At 54.1% G+C, this 12210-nt stretch overlaps 1 protein-coding gene across 3 annotated transcripts in view; it reads left to right on the forward strand.

Annotated features, from left to right (window-relative positions):
* Positions 1-2369: 2369 nt before the first annotated feature.
* The window catches only part of spef2 (sperm flagellar 2), a 714991-nt gene continuing 705150 nt past the window's right edge, over positions 2370-12210 (forward strand). For 2 of the 3 annotated variants that reach the window (XM_072592835.1, XM_072592845.1), the window contains exons 1-3: positions 2370-2462; positions 4480-4582; positions 6733-6985. In XM_072592835.1, the coding sequence (XP_072448936.1) occupies positions 2405-2462; positions 4480-4582; positions 6733-6985 (414 nt within the window). In that variant the 5' untranslated portion in view covers positions 2370-2404. The remainder of the gene's footprint in view (positions 2463-4479; positions 4583-6732; positions 6986-12210) is intronic. The other variant, XM_072592854.1, reaches the window with a different exon arrangement.

Below are 12210 nucleotides of genomic sequence, written 5' to 3' on the forward strand. Positions count from 1 at the left end.
TCAATCAGTCTCCCCTCCCTCGGCCTCACCCCCCCCACCCCCCCCACAGCCTCACCCTCCCACAGCCTCACCCTCCCACAGCCTCACCCCCCAGCTCACCCCCCACAGCCTCACCCTCCCACAGTCTCCCCTCCTGAAGCCTCACCCTCCCACAGTCTCACCCTCCCACAGTCTCACCCTCCCTCTGCCTCACCCTGCCTCAGTCTCCCCTCCCGCAGCCTCACCCTCCCGCAGCCTCACCCTCCCGCAGCCTCACCCTCCCGCAGCCTCACCCTCCCGCAGCCTCACCCTCCCGCAGCCTCACCCTCCCGCAGCCTCACCCTCCCGCAGCCTCACCCTCCCGCAGCCTCACCCTCCCGCAGCCTCACCCTCCCGCAGCCTCACCCTCCCGCAGCCTCACCCCTCCCGCAGCCTCACCCTCCCGCAGCCTCACCCTCCCGCAGCCTCACCCTCCCGCAGCCTCACCCTCCCACAGCCTCACCCTCCCACAGCCTCACCCTCCCTCAGTCTCCCCTCCCGAAGCCTCACCCTCCCGAAGCCTCACCCTCCCCGAAGCCTCACCCTCCCGAAGCCTCACCCTCCCACAGTCTCACCCTCCCACAGTCTCACCCTCCCACAGTCTCACCCTCCCACAGTCTCACCCTCCCACAGTCTCACCCTCCCACAGTCTCACCCTCCCACAGTCTCACCCTCCCTCTGCCTCACCCTCCCTCTGCCTCACCCTCCCTCTGCCTCACCCTCCCACAGTCTCCCCTCCCGAAGCCTCACCCTCCCACAGTCTCACCCTCCTCTGCCTCACCCTCCCTCAGTCTCCCCTCCCGAAGCCTCACCCTGCCTCAATCACCCCTCCCTCAGCCTCACCCTCCCTCAGTCTCCCCTCCCGAAGCCTCACCCTCCCACAGTCTCCCCTCCCGAAGCCTCACCCTCCCACAGTCTCACCCTCCCTCTGCCTCACCCTCCCTCAGTCTCCCCTCCCGAAGCCTCACCCTGCCTCAATCACCCCTCCCTCAGCCTCACCCTCCTCAGCCTCACCCTCCCTCAGTCTCCCCTCCCGAAGCCTCACCCTCCCACAGTCTCCCCTCCCGAAGCCTCACCCTCCCACAGCCTCACCCTCCCTCAGTCTCCCCTCCCGAAGCCTCACCCTGCCTCAATCACCCCTCCCACAGCCTCACCCTCCCACAGCCTCACCCTCCCACAGCCTCACCCTCCCACAGCCTCACCCTCCCACAGCCTCACCCGCCCACAGCCTCACCCGCCCACAGTCTCACCCTCCCTCAATCACCCCTCCCTCAGCCTCACCTCACTCAGTCTCCCCGGCCCACTGCCTCACCCGCTCACACCCTCACCCTCCCTCAATCACCCCTCCCACAGCCTCACCCGCCCACAGCCTCACCCGCCCACAGCCTCACCCGCCCACAGCCTCACCCGCCCACAGCCTCACCCTCCCACAGCCTCACCCTCCCACAGTCTCACCCTCCCTCAATCACCTCTCCCTCAGCCTCACCCTCCCTCAATCACCCCTCCCTCAGCCTCACCCTCACTCAGTCTCCCCGGCCCACTGCCTCACCCGCTCACACCCTCACCCTCCCTCATCACCCCTCCCACAGCCTTGCCCGCCCACAGCCTCACCCGCCCACAGCCTCACCCGCCCACAGCCTCACCCGCCCACAGCCTCACCCGCCCACAGCCTCACCCTGCCGCAGTCTCCCCTCCCTCAGCATCACTCACCCTCAGTCTCACCCTCCCTCATTCTCCCCTCCCTCAGCCTCATCCTCCCTCATTCTCCCCTCCCATAGCTGACCCTCCCTCAGCCTCACCCTGCCGCAGTCTCCCCTCCCTCAGCATCACTCACCCTCAGTCTCCCCCTCCCAAGGTCTCCTCTCCCTCTCCCTCAGTCTCACCCTCCCTCAGTCTCACCCTCCCAAGGTCTCCTCTCCCTCTCCCTCAGCCTCACCCTCCCTCAATCTCCCCTCCCTCAGCCTCACCCTCCCTCAGTCTCACCCTCCCTCAGCCTCACCCTCCCTCAGTCTCCCCTCCCAAGGTCTCCTCTCCCTCAGTCTCACCTTCCCTCACCCTCCCCTCCCTCAGTCTCTGTCCAAGGGGGCGATTCCGCTGCATCATCAGGAGGCGGGGCCGAGTGTTTAAGGGGCGGGGTGTCGATTCCAAAGGGGCGGTGCGCATCCCGAAGTGGGCGGGGACCAGTCTGCAGGGGGCGGTCCTTGTACTCAGTGGGCGGTACCCGTGCGCCGTGGGCGGGGACCAGTCCGCAGGGGGCGGACCCTGTACCCAGTGGGCGGTACCCGTGCGCCGTGGGCGGGTTCTGACGGCAGGGGGCGGAGTCCTGTCTCCATGGTGACAGTGACCATAGGAACCGCAGCAGCGTCTCCATGTTCCCGGAGCCGCAATGACCGACATCTTGTGTCAGTGGCTCAATGAGGATGTGGGGCTGTCCCGGAGAGTGGGTGAGGGGGGGTCTGGGGGGGAGTGAGGGGGGGTCTGGGGGGGAGTGAGGGGAGGGGGTGAGGGGGTGAGGAGGGGAGGGGGGAGTGAGGAGGGGAGGGGGGAGGGGAGGGGAGGGGGGAGGGGAGGGGGGAGTGAGGAGGGGAGGGGGGAGTGAGGAGGGGAGGGGGGGTGAGGAGGGGAGGGGAGGGGGGGGGTGGGGAGGGGAGGGGGGGGGTGAGGAGGGGAGGGGGGAGGGGGGGGAGGGGGGGGTGAGGGGGGAGGAGGGGAGGGGGGGGGTGAGGGGGGAGGAGGGGAGGGGGGGGTGAGGGGGGAGGAGGGGAGGGGGGGGGTGAGGGGGGGAGGAGGGGGAGGGGGGGTGAGGGGGGAGGAGGGGAGGGGGGGGAGGAGGGGAGGAGGGGAGGGGGGGGGAGGAGGGGAGGAGGGGAGGGGGGGGGGAGGAGGGGAGGAGGGGAGGGGGGGGTGAGGGGGGAGGAGGGGAGGGGGGGGGTGAGGGGAGGGGTGAGGAGGGGGGAGGAGGGGAGGGGAGGGGGGGGTGAGGGGGGGAGGGAAGGGGGGAGTGAGGGGAGGGGGGGGTGAGGGGGGAGGAGGGGAGGGGGGGGGTGAGGGGGGAGGGAAGGGGGGAGGAGGGGAGGGGGGGTGAGGGGGGGAGGGAAGGGGGGAGTGAGGGGAGGGGGGGGAGGGAAGGGGGAGTGAGGGGAGGGGGGGGGAGGGAAGGGGGGAGTGAGGGGAGGGGGGGGAGGGGGGGGAGGAAGGGGGGAGTGAGGGGAGGGGGTGAGGAGGGGGGAGGAGGGGAGGGGGGAGTGAGGAGGGGAGGAAGGGGGGAGGAGGGGAGGGAAGGGGGGGAGGAGGGGGAGGGGGTGGGGAGGAGGGGAGGGGGTGGGGAGGAGGGGAGGGGGTGAGGAGGGGGGAGGAGGGGAGGGGGGAGTGAGGAGGGGGGAGGAGGGGAGGGGGGTGAGGGGGGGAGGAAGGGGGAGTGAGGGGAGGGGGGTGAGGAGGGGGGGAGGGGAAGGGGGGAGTGAGGGGGGGGTGAGGGGAGGAGGGGGGAGGAGGGGAGGGGGGAGTGAGGGGGGGGTGAGGGGGGGAGGGAAGGGGGGGAGTGAGGGGAGGGGGTGAGGAGGGGGAGGAGGGGAGGGGGGAGTGAGGGGGGGGTGAGGGGGGGAGGGAAGGGGGGAGTGAGGGGAGGGGGGTTAGGGGGGTGTGAGGGGGGAGGGAAGGGGGGAGTGAGGGGAGGGGGGGTGAGGGGTGAGGAGGGGGGGGGGTGTGGGGGGAGGGAAGTGAGGGAGTGAGGGGGGAGGGTGGGGGGAGGGTTGGGGGAGTGAGGGGGGGGAGGGAAGGGGGGAGTGAGGGGGGGAGGGAAGTGAGGGAGTGAGGGGGGAGGGAAGTGAGGGAGTGAGGGGGGAGGGGAGAGAGTGAGGGGGGAGAGTGTGGAGGAACTGGTTGAGGGAGAGGAATGTGTGTGACTTTGAGAGTTTAACTGCTGGTGGGAGACAGTGGATAGGTGCGAGGAGGACACAGAGGGAAAAGCAGGAGAAAGTGTGTGCTGTCGTGTCAGTTAGAGACCGAGAGAGTGAGAAACTGGAATAGGAAGAAGGCCAGGGACTGAAGGAAGACCGGGTGGGGGTGGGGGTGGGGGTGGGGGGGGAGGGGGAGACAAACAGATAGAGTGAGTGAAGAAATGGATAGAAAGAGAAATTCAGAGAGTTTGAAAGAGGTACAGAGCTGGAGGAAGTGAGGAAGATAGAGCCCTCCAGTTAGTGGGATCTCGTGGAGAGAGAGGGAAAGAAGGGAAAGAGGTTAAAAATAGATAGAGAGAGACTCTCTTGCAAAGGATGGTGTGTCATGGGGTGAGACAGATGATGACACACTGTGGGATGCAGTGAGGAAGACGTTTAGTAAGTGACTCCGAAAACGGACAAAGCCAGAGAGGAGAGTGATTAAACTGCTGAGGAATGCTGTGGGTCACTTTTCTGCCTGTCATTCTGATTGTGTCGGGACTGACTGTTGTTTCCATTCCAGACCCCAGTACATTTGCAAGGGAATTTTCCACGGGATACCTGATTGGAGAGATTCTTAATCGCCACAAACTCCAGGATGACTTTGACCAGTTCTCCAAGGGAAGGTGGGAGAGTTCCCTGTCTCTGTCTCTGTCTCTGTTGGTTCAGGAAATATTTGACATGAGCTCTCATTACGAAACACCATGACCCATGCTGCCTGGACTGGATATACACATTTTGATAATATTGGATGGTAACAATATTGGAAGCTCAAGTTACAACATAACCTTGATGTTGAAGGTGTATAAAGCTGCATTGTGGAGCAGTTCAGTTTATTATCAAAGATTCTTGGCACCTCAGGGCAATCAGATTAATACCACTAATGGATGGGCTATTGACACTCAATGACATTGGAGACAAGGGGCAGACGTGAGTGTAGTGGCCATCAGTTGGACGACACCCCAGAGCTCTGAAGAAGATAGCTGTACAGACTGCAGAGGCATTGGGAGTTAGACAAAGGAGAAATAGTGGATATGGTCTGTTTCAATTTCCAAAAGACAAGGTGCTAACCAAGAGGCTGCTAAATAAGGTCGGAACCAATGGTGTGAAGGGATAATCACTGGCGTAGTTAGAGGATTGGCTGACTGTCAGAAGGTAGAGGGTCTGTTTCAGGATGGGCAACTGGCGGCTAGTGGACTTGTACAGGGGTTAGTGTTGGGGCCACAAATAGACATCAGACATTAACGATCTGGATGAAGGAAATTGTTGCTAAGCTTTCAGATGATACAAAGATAGGTGGAGGGACAGGTAATGTTGAGGACGTGAGGCTGCAGAAGGACTTGGACAGGCTGGGAGAGTGGGCAAAGATGTGACCGATGGAATACAATGTGGGAAAGGGTGAGGTTTTGCACTTTGGTACGAGGATTAGAGGCAGAGACTTGTCTAAATGGGGAAAGGCTTTGGAAATCTGAAGCACAAAGGGATTGGGTGTCCTTATTCAGGATACTCTGAAGGCCGCCATGTCGGTTCAGTTGGCAGTTAGGAAGGTATATACAATGTTAATGTTTCCAGAGGGCTATAATACAAGACCAGAGATGTACAGCTGAGGATGTATAAGATCAGACCCATTTGGAATATTCTGAGCAGTTTTGGGCCCTGTATCTCAGGAAGGATGTCCTGTTGTTGAAGGAGGTCCAGAGGAGATTTATAAGATTGATCCTGGGGTTGAAGGGCTTGTCATATGTGAAGTGGTTGAGGACTCTGGGTCTATACTTGATGCAGTTTGGAATGTTGAAGGGGAATCTCATTGAAACTTACGGAATACTGAGAGACCTAGACAGAGTGGACATGGAGACCAGGTTTCCACGAGAAGGAGAGACTAGTATCTGGGGACACAGCCTCGGGGTGAAGGGATGACCCTTTCGAACTGAGATGATGAGGAATTTCTTCACCTGAGGGTGGGGAATCTGTGGGACTCATTGCTGCAGAGGGCTGTGGGTGTCAACTCACTGCGTGTATTTAACACAGAAATAGATATGTTCTTGGTTTTAAAGAGGATGAAAGGCTACAGGGAGAAGACAGGAAAATGGGGTTGAGAAACAGATCAGCCATGATCGAATGGCAGACCAGACTAGATGGGCCGATTGGCTTAATTCTGCTCTTGTATTTCATGGTCCTATAGTCTAATCACAGCCGGTGTACAATGTCACTCTAACCAATTTATATTTTGAACCAAGGCAATGTGTAGTGTCACCCTTTTCACTGAATATTGTTGATTAGCCAAGTGTCTAGTATGCCGTGTGATACCGATGAGCAGGGTAAATTGAATAATGCCAGAAGAAGTTAAAAATCACACAACACCAGATTATAATCCAACAGGTGTATTTGGAAGGACGAGCTTTTGGAGCGTCACTCCTTCATCAGGTGGATGCCCACAATGAAGGAGCTTCGCTCCGAAAGCGCGTCCTTCCAAATACACCTGTTAGACTGCGTGATTTTTAACTTTGTACACCCCAGTCCACTATCGGCACCTCCAACTGCCAGAAGAGAGTGATATGATATAACAGAGTAAAATCAAAACAGGGTCATAAAGAGTCACGAGACCTGAAATGTTAACTCTCCTTTCCTTCCACAGATACTGTGATATCTGCAGTTTCTCCAGCAATTTCTGTTTTTGTTTCAGACTGACAGCATCTGCAGTTCCGTATAACTGAGCTCCCGAGGATGCGGGACTCCAGCCTTCTGTCATCTCATTGTTCTTTGTTTCTGTGCTCAGGAACACCATTTCTCAGATCAATAATTTCCAGCGCCTGTTTCCGACTCTGCAGCTCTTGGGGGTGATGATCAGTGACAAGGTGGTGATGGGACTGGTTCAGCAGGAGCCAGGAGTTGCCACACGCCTCCTGTACCAGATCTACATTGCCCTGCGCAGGAAAGAGAATGCTCATCTCTCCAAGCTTGCCATGGAGACCATGAGACCATCTGCAACAGCCAAACTGGCCAGCATCAGCAGCAAGATGTACAACGAGGTCAGAGCATAGCAACATAGAAACAAGGAGCAGGAATGGTTCTGCTGTGCCATTCAGTGATTGATCATCCAATTCAGTCCCCTGCTCCTGCTTTCTCCCCAGACCCTTTGATATTCAGTTGAATAAAGGGAACTATGGAGCTATGAGGGAGGAGCTGGCCAAAGTTCAATGGTGCAATACCTTAGCAGGGATGACAGTGGAGGAACAATGGCAGATATTTCTGTGTGTAATGCAGAAGGTGCAGGATCAGTTCATTCCAAAAAGGAAGAAAGATCATAGGAGGAGGCATGGCTGGCCGTGGCTGAGGAGGGAAGTGAACAAACATATAAAGTTAAAAGAGAAAAAGTATAACATAGCAAAGATGAGTGGGAAAACTGAGGACTGGGAAGCTTTTAAAGAACAACAGAGGATTACTAAGAAGGAAATACGCAGAGAAAAAATGAGGTACGAAGGTAAACTGGCCAAAAATATAAAGGAGGATAGTAAAAGCTTTTTTAGGTATGTGAAAGGCAAAAAAATGGTGAAGACTAAAATTGGGCCCTTGAAGACAGAAACAGGGGAATATATTATGGGGAACAAAGAAATGGCAGAAGAATTGAATTGGTACTTCAGATCTGTGTTCACTGGGGAAGACACAAGCAATCTCCCAGAGGTAACAGTGGCTGAAGGACCTGAACTGAAGGGAATTTATATTTGCCAGGATTTGGTGTTGGAGAGACTGTTAGGTCTGAAGGTTGATAAGTCCCCGGGGCCTGATGGTCTGCATCCCAGGGTACTGAAGGAGGTCACTCGAGAAATCGTGGATGTGTTGGTGATTATTTTCCAGAGTTTGATAGATTCGGGATCAGTTCCTGCGGCTTGGAGGGTGGCTAATGTTGTACCACTTTTTAAGAAAGGTGGGAGAGAGAAAGCAGGAAATTATAGACCAGTTAGTCTGGCTTCAGTGGTGGGAAAGATTAGATTAGATTAGATTACTTACAGTGTGGAAACAGGCCCTTCGGCCCAACAAGTCCACACCGACCCGCCGAAGCGTAACCCACCCATACCCCTACATTTACCCCTTACCTAACACTATGGGCAATTTAGCATGGCCAATTCACCCTGACCTGCACATCTTTGGACTGTGGGAGGAAACCGGAGCACCCGGAGGAAACCCACGCAGACACGGGGAGAATGTGCAAACTCCACACAGTCAGTCGCCTGATGCTGGAGTCTATGATAAAGGATGAAATTACGACACATCTGGATAGTAGTAACAGGATAGGTCAGAGTCAGCATGGATTTATGAAGGGGGAATCATGCTTAACTAATCTTCTGGAATTTTTTGAGGATGTAACTCTGAAGATGGACGAGGGAGATCCAGTAGATGTAGTGTACCTGGACTTTCAGAAAGCTTTTGAAGTCCCACATAGGAAGTTAGTAAGCAAAATTAGGGTGCATGGTATTGGGGGCAAAGTACTAACTTGGATTGAAAGTTGGTTGGCTGATAGGAAACAAAGAGTAGTGATAAACGGCTCCCTTTCGGAATGGCAGGCAGTGACCAGTGGGGTACCGCCGGGATCAGTACTGGGACTGCAGCTTTTTACAATATATATTAATGATATAGAAGATGGTATTAGCAATAACATTAGCAAATTTGCTGATGATACAAAGCTGGGTGGGATGGTGAAATGTAATGAGAATGTTAGGAGATTACAGGGTGACCTGGACAAGTTAGGTGAGTGGTCAGATGCATGGCAGATGCAGTTTAATGTGGAGAAATGTCTGGTTATCCACTTTGGTGGCAAGAACAGGAAGGAAGATTACTACCTAAATGGAGTCAAGTTAGGTAAAGGGGTAGTACAGAGAGATCTGGGTGTTCTTTTACAGCAGTCAATGAAGGTAAGCATGCAGGTACAGCAGGTAGTGAAGAAGGCTAATAGCATGCTGGCCTTCATAACAAGAGGGATTGAATATAGAAGCAAAGAGGTTCTTCTGCAGCTGTACAGGGCCCTGGTGAGACCACACCTGGAGTATTGAGTGCAGGTCTGCTCTCCAAATTTGAGGAAAGACATTCTGGCTATTGAGGGAGTGCAGCGTAGGTTCACGAGGTCAATTCTTGGAATGGCGGGACTACCTTACGCTGAAAGACTGGATTGACTGGGCTTGTATACCCTTGAGTTTCGAAGACTGAGAGGGGATCTGATTGAGACATATAAGATTATTAAAGGATTGGACACTCTAGAGGCAGGAAACATGTTTCCGCTGATGGGTGAATCCCGAACCAGAGGACACAGCTTAAAAATACGGGGTAGACCATTTAGGACAGAGATGAGGAGAAACTTCTTCACCCAGAGAGTGGTGGCTGTGTGGAATGCTCTGGCCCAGAGGGCAGTGGAGGCCCAGTCTCTGGATTCATTTAAGAAAGAGTTGGATAGAGCTCTCAGGGATTGTGGAATCAAGGGATATGGGGATAAGGCAGGAACAGGATACTGATTAAGGATGATCATCCATGATCATATTGAATGGTGGTGCAGGCTCGAAGGGCAGAATGGCCTCCTCCTGCACCTATTGTCTATTGTCTATTGTCTGTTGATACCTTTAGCCCTAAGAACTAAATCTGCTGCTAAGAACTTAATCTTTTGGCCTCCACCGTTTTCCATGGTAGAGAATTCTCATCAGTCCCTTGGGAAAGAAATTTCTACTCAGCTCAGTCCCAGTCCTAAATCACCTACCCTGTATCCTTAGACTGGGATCCCTGGTTCTGGGCTCCCTGGTGATCGGGAACATCTTTCCTGCATTTATCTCATCTTGTTAGAATTTTATAGGTTTCTGTGTGATAGAACATAGAACATAGAACAATACAGCACAGAACAGGCCCTTCGGCCCACGATGTTGTGCCGAACTTCTAACCTAGATTAAGCACCCATCCATGTACCTATCCAAATGCCGCTTAAAGGTCGCCAATGATTCTGACTCTACCACTCCCACGGGCAGCGCATTCCATGCCCCCACTACTCTCTGGGTAAAGAACCCACCCTTGACATCTCCCCTATACCTTCCACCCTTCACCTTAAATTTATGTCCCCTTGTAACACTCTGTTGTACCCGGGGAAAATGTTTCTGACTGTCTACTCTATCTATTCCTCTGATCATCTTATAAACCTCTATCAAGTCACCCCTCATCCTTCGCCGTTCCAACGAGAAAAGGCCGAGAACTCTCAACCTATCCTCGTACGACCTACTCTCCATTCCAGGCAACATCCTGGTAAATCTTCTCTGCACCCTCTCCAAAGCTTCCACATCTTTCCTAAAGTGAGGCGACCAGAACTGCACACAGTACTCCAACTGTGGCCTAACCAAAGTCCTGTACAGCTGCAACATCACTTCACGACTCTTGAATTCAATCCCTCTGCTAATGAACGATAATACTCCATAGGCCTTCTTACAAACTCTATCCACCTGAGTGGCAACCTTCAAAGATCTATGTACATAGACCCCAAGATCCCTCTGTTCCTCCACCTGACTAAGAACCCTACCATTAACCCTGTATTCCGCATTCTTATTTGTCCTTCCAAAATGGACAACCTCACACTTGGCAGGGTTGAACTCCATCTGCCACTCCTCAGCCCAGCTCTGCATCATATCTAAGTCCCTCTGCAGCCGACAACAGCCCTCCTCACTGTCCACAACTCCACCTATCTTCGTATCATCTGCAAATTTACTGACCCACCCTTCGACTCCCTCATCTAAGTCATTAATAAAAATTACAAACAGCAGAGGACCCAGAACTGAACCCTGCGGAACTCCACTTGTAACTGGGCTCCAGGCTGAATATTTACCATCTACCACCACTCTCTGACTTCGACCGGTTAGCCAGTTTTCTATCCAATTGGCCAAATTTCCCACTATCCCATGCCTCCTGACTTTCCGCATAAGCCTACCATGGGGAACCTTATCAAATGCCTTACTAAAATCCATGTACACTACATCCACTGCTCTACCCTCATCCACATGCTTGGTCACCTCCTCGAAGAATTCAATAAGACTTGTAAGGCAAGACCTACCCTTCACAAATCCGTGCTGGCTGTCCCTAATCAAGCAGTGTCTTTCCAGATACTCGTAAATCCTATCCCTCAGTACCCTTTCCATTACTTTGCCTACCACAGAAGTAAGACTAACTGGCCTGTAATTCCTGGGGTTATCCCTATTCCCTTTTTTGAACAGGGGCACAACATTCGCTATTCTCCAGTCCCCTGGTACCACCCCCGTTGCCAGTGAAGACGAGAAGATCATTGCCAACGGTACTGCAATTTCCTCTCTTGCTTCCCATATAATCCTAGGATATATCCCGTCAGGCCCAGGGGACTTGTCTATCCTCAAGTTGTTCAAAATGTCCAACACATCTTCCTTCCTAACAGGTATCTCTTCTAGCTTAACAGTCCGTTTCACACTCTCCTCTTCAACAATACGGTCCCTCTCGTTCGTAAATACTGAAGAGAAGTACTTGTTCAAGACCTCTCCTATCTCTTCCGACTCAATACACAGTCTCCCACTACTGTCCTTGATCAGACCTACCCTCGTTCTCGTCATTCTCAGGTTTCTCACATATGCATAAAATGCCTTGGGGTTATCCTTGATCCTATCCGCCAAGGATTTTTCATGCCTTCTCTTAGCTCTCCTAATCCCTTTCTTCAGGTCCCTTCTGGCTATCCTGTATCCCTCCACTGCTCTGTCTGAACCCTGTTTCCTCAACCTTATGTAAGTCTCCTTCTTCCTCTTTACTAGACATTCAACCTCCCTCGTCAACCAAGGCTCCCTCACACGACCATTTCTTTCCTGCCTGATAGGTACATACATATCAAGGACACGTCGTATCTGCTCCTTGAAAAAGTTCCACATTTCCACCACATCCTTCCCTGACAGCCTATGCTCCCAACGTATGCTCCTCAAATCCTGTCTTACAGCATCGTAATTTCCCTTCCCCCAATTGTAAAATCTACCTTGTTGTGCGCACCTATCTCTTTCCATAACCAAGGTGAAAGTCACAGAATTGTGGTCACCATCACCAAAATGTTCACCCACTAACAAGCCCACCACTTGTCCCGGTTCATTACCGAGTACCAAGTCCAATATGGCCTCCCCTCTGGTTGGACAATCTACATACTGCGTTAGAAAAGCTTCCTGGACACACTGCACAAACACCGCCCCGTCCAATCTACTTGATCTAAAGAGCTTCCAATCAA

This window comes from Chiloscyllium punctatum, chromosome 2, assembly GCF_047496795.1.
Source record: "Chiloscyllium punctatum isolate Juve2018m chromosome 2, sChiPun1.3, whole genome shotgun sequence".
NCBI classification, from domain to species: Eukaryota; Metazoa; Chordata; class Chondrichthyes; order Orectolobiformes; family Hemiscylliidae; genus Chiloscyllium; species Chiloscyllium punctatum.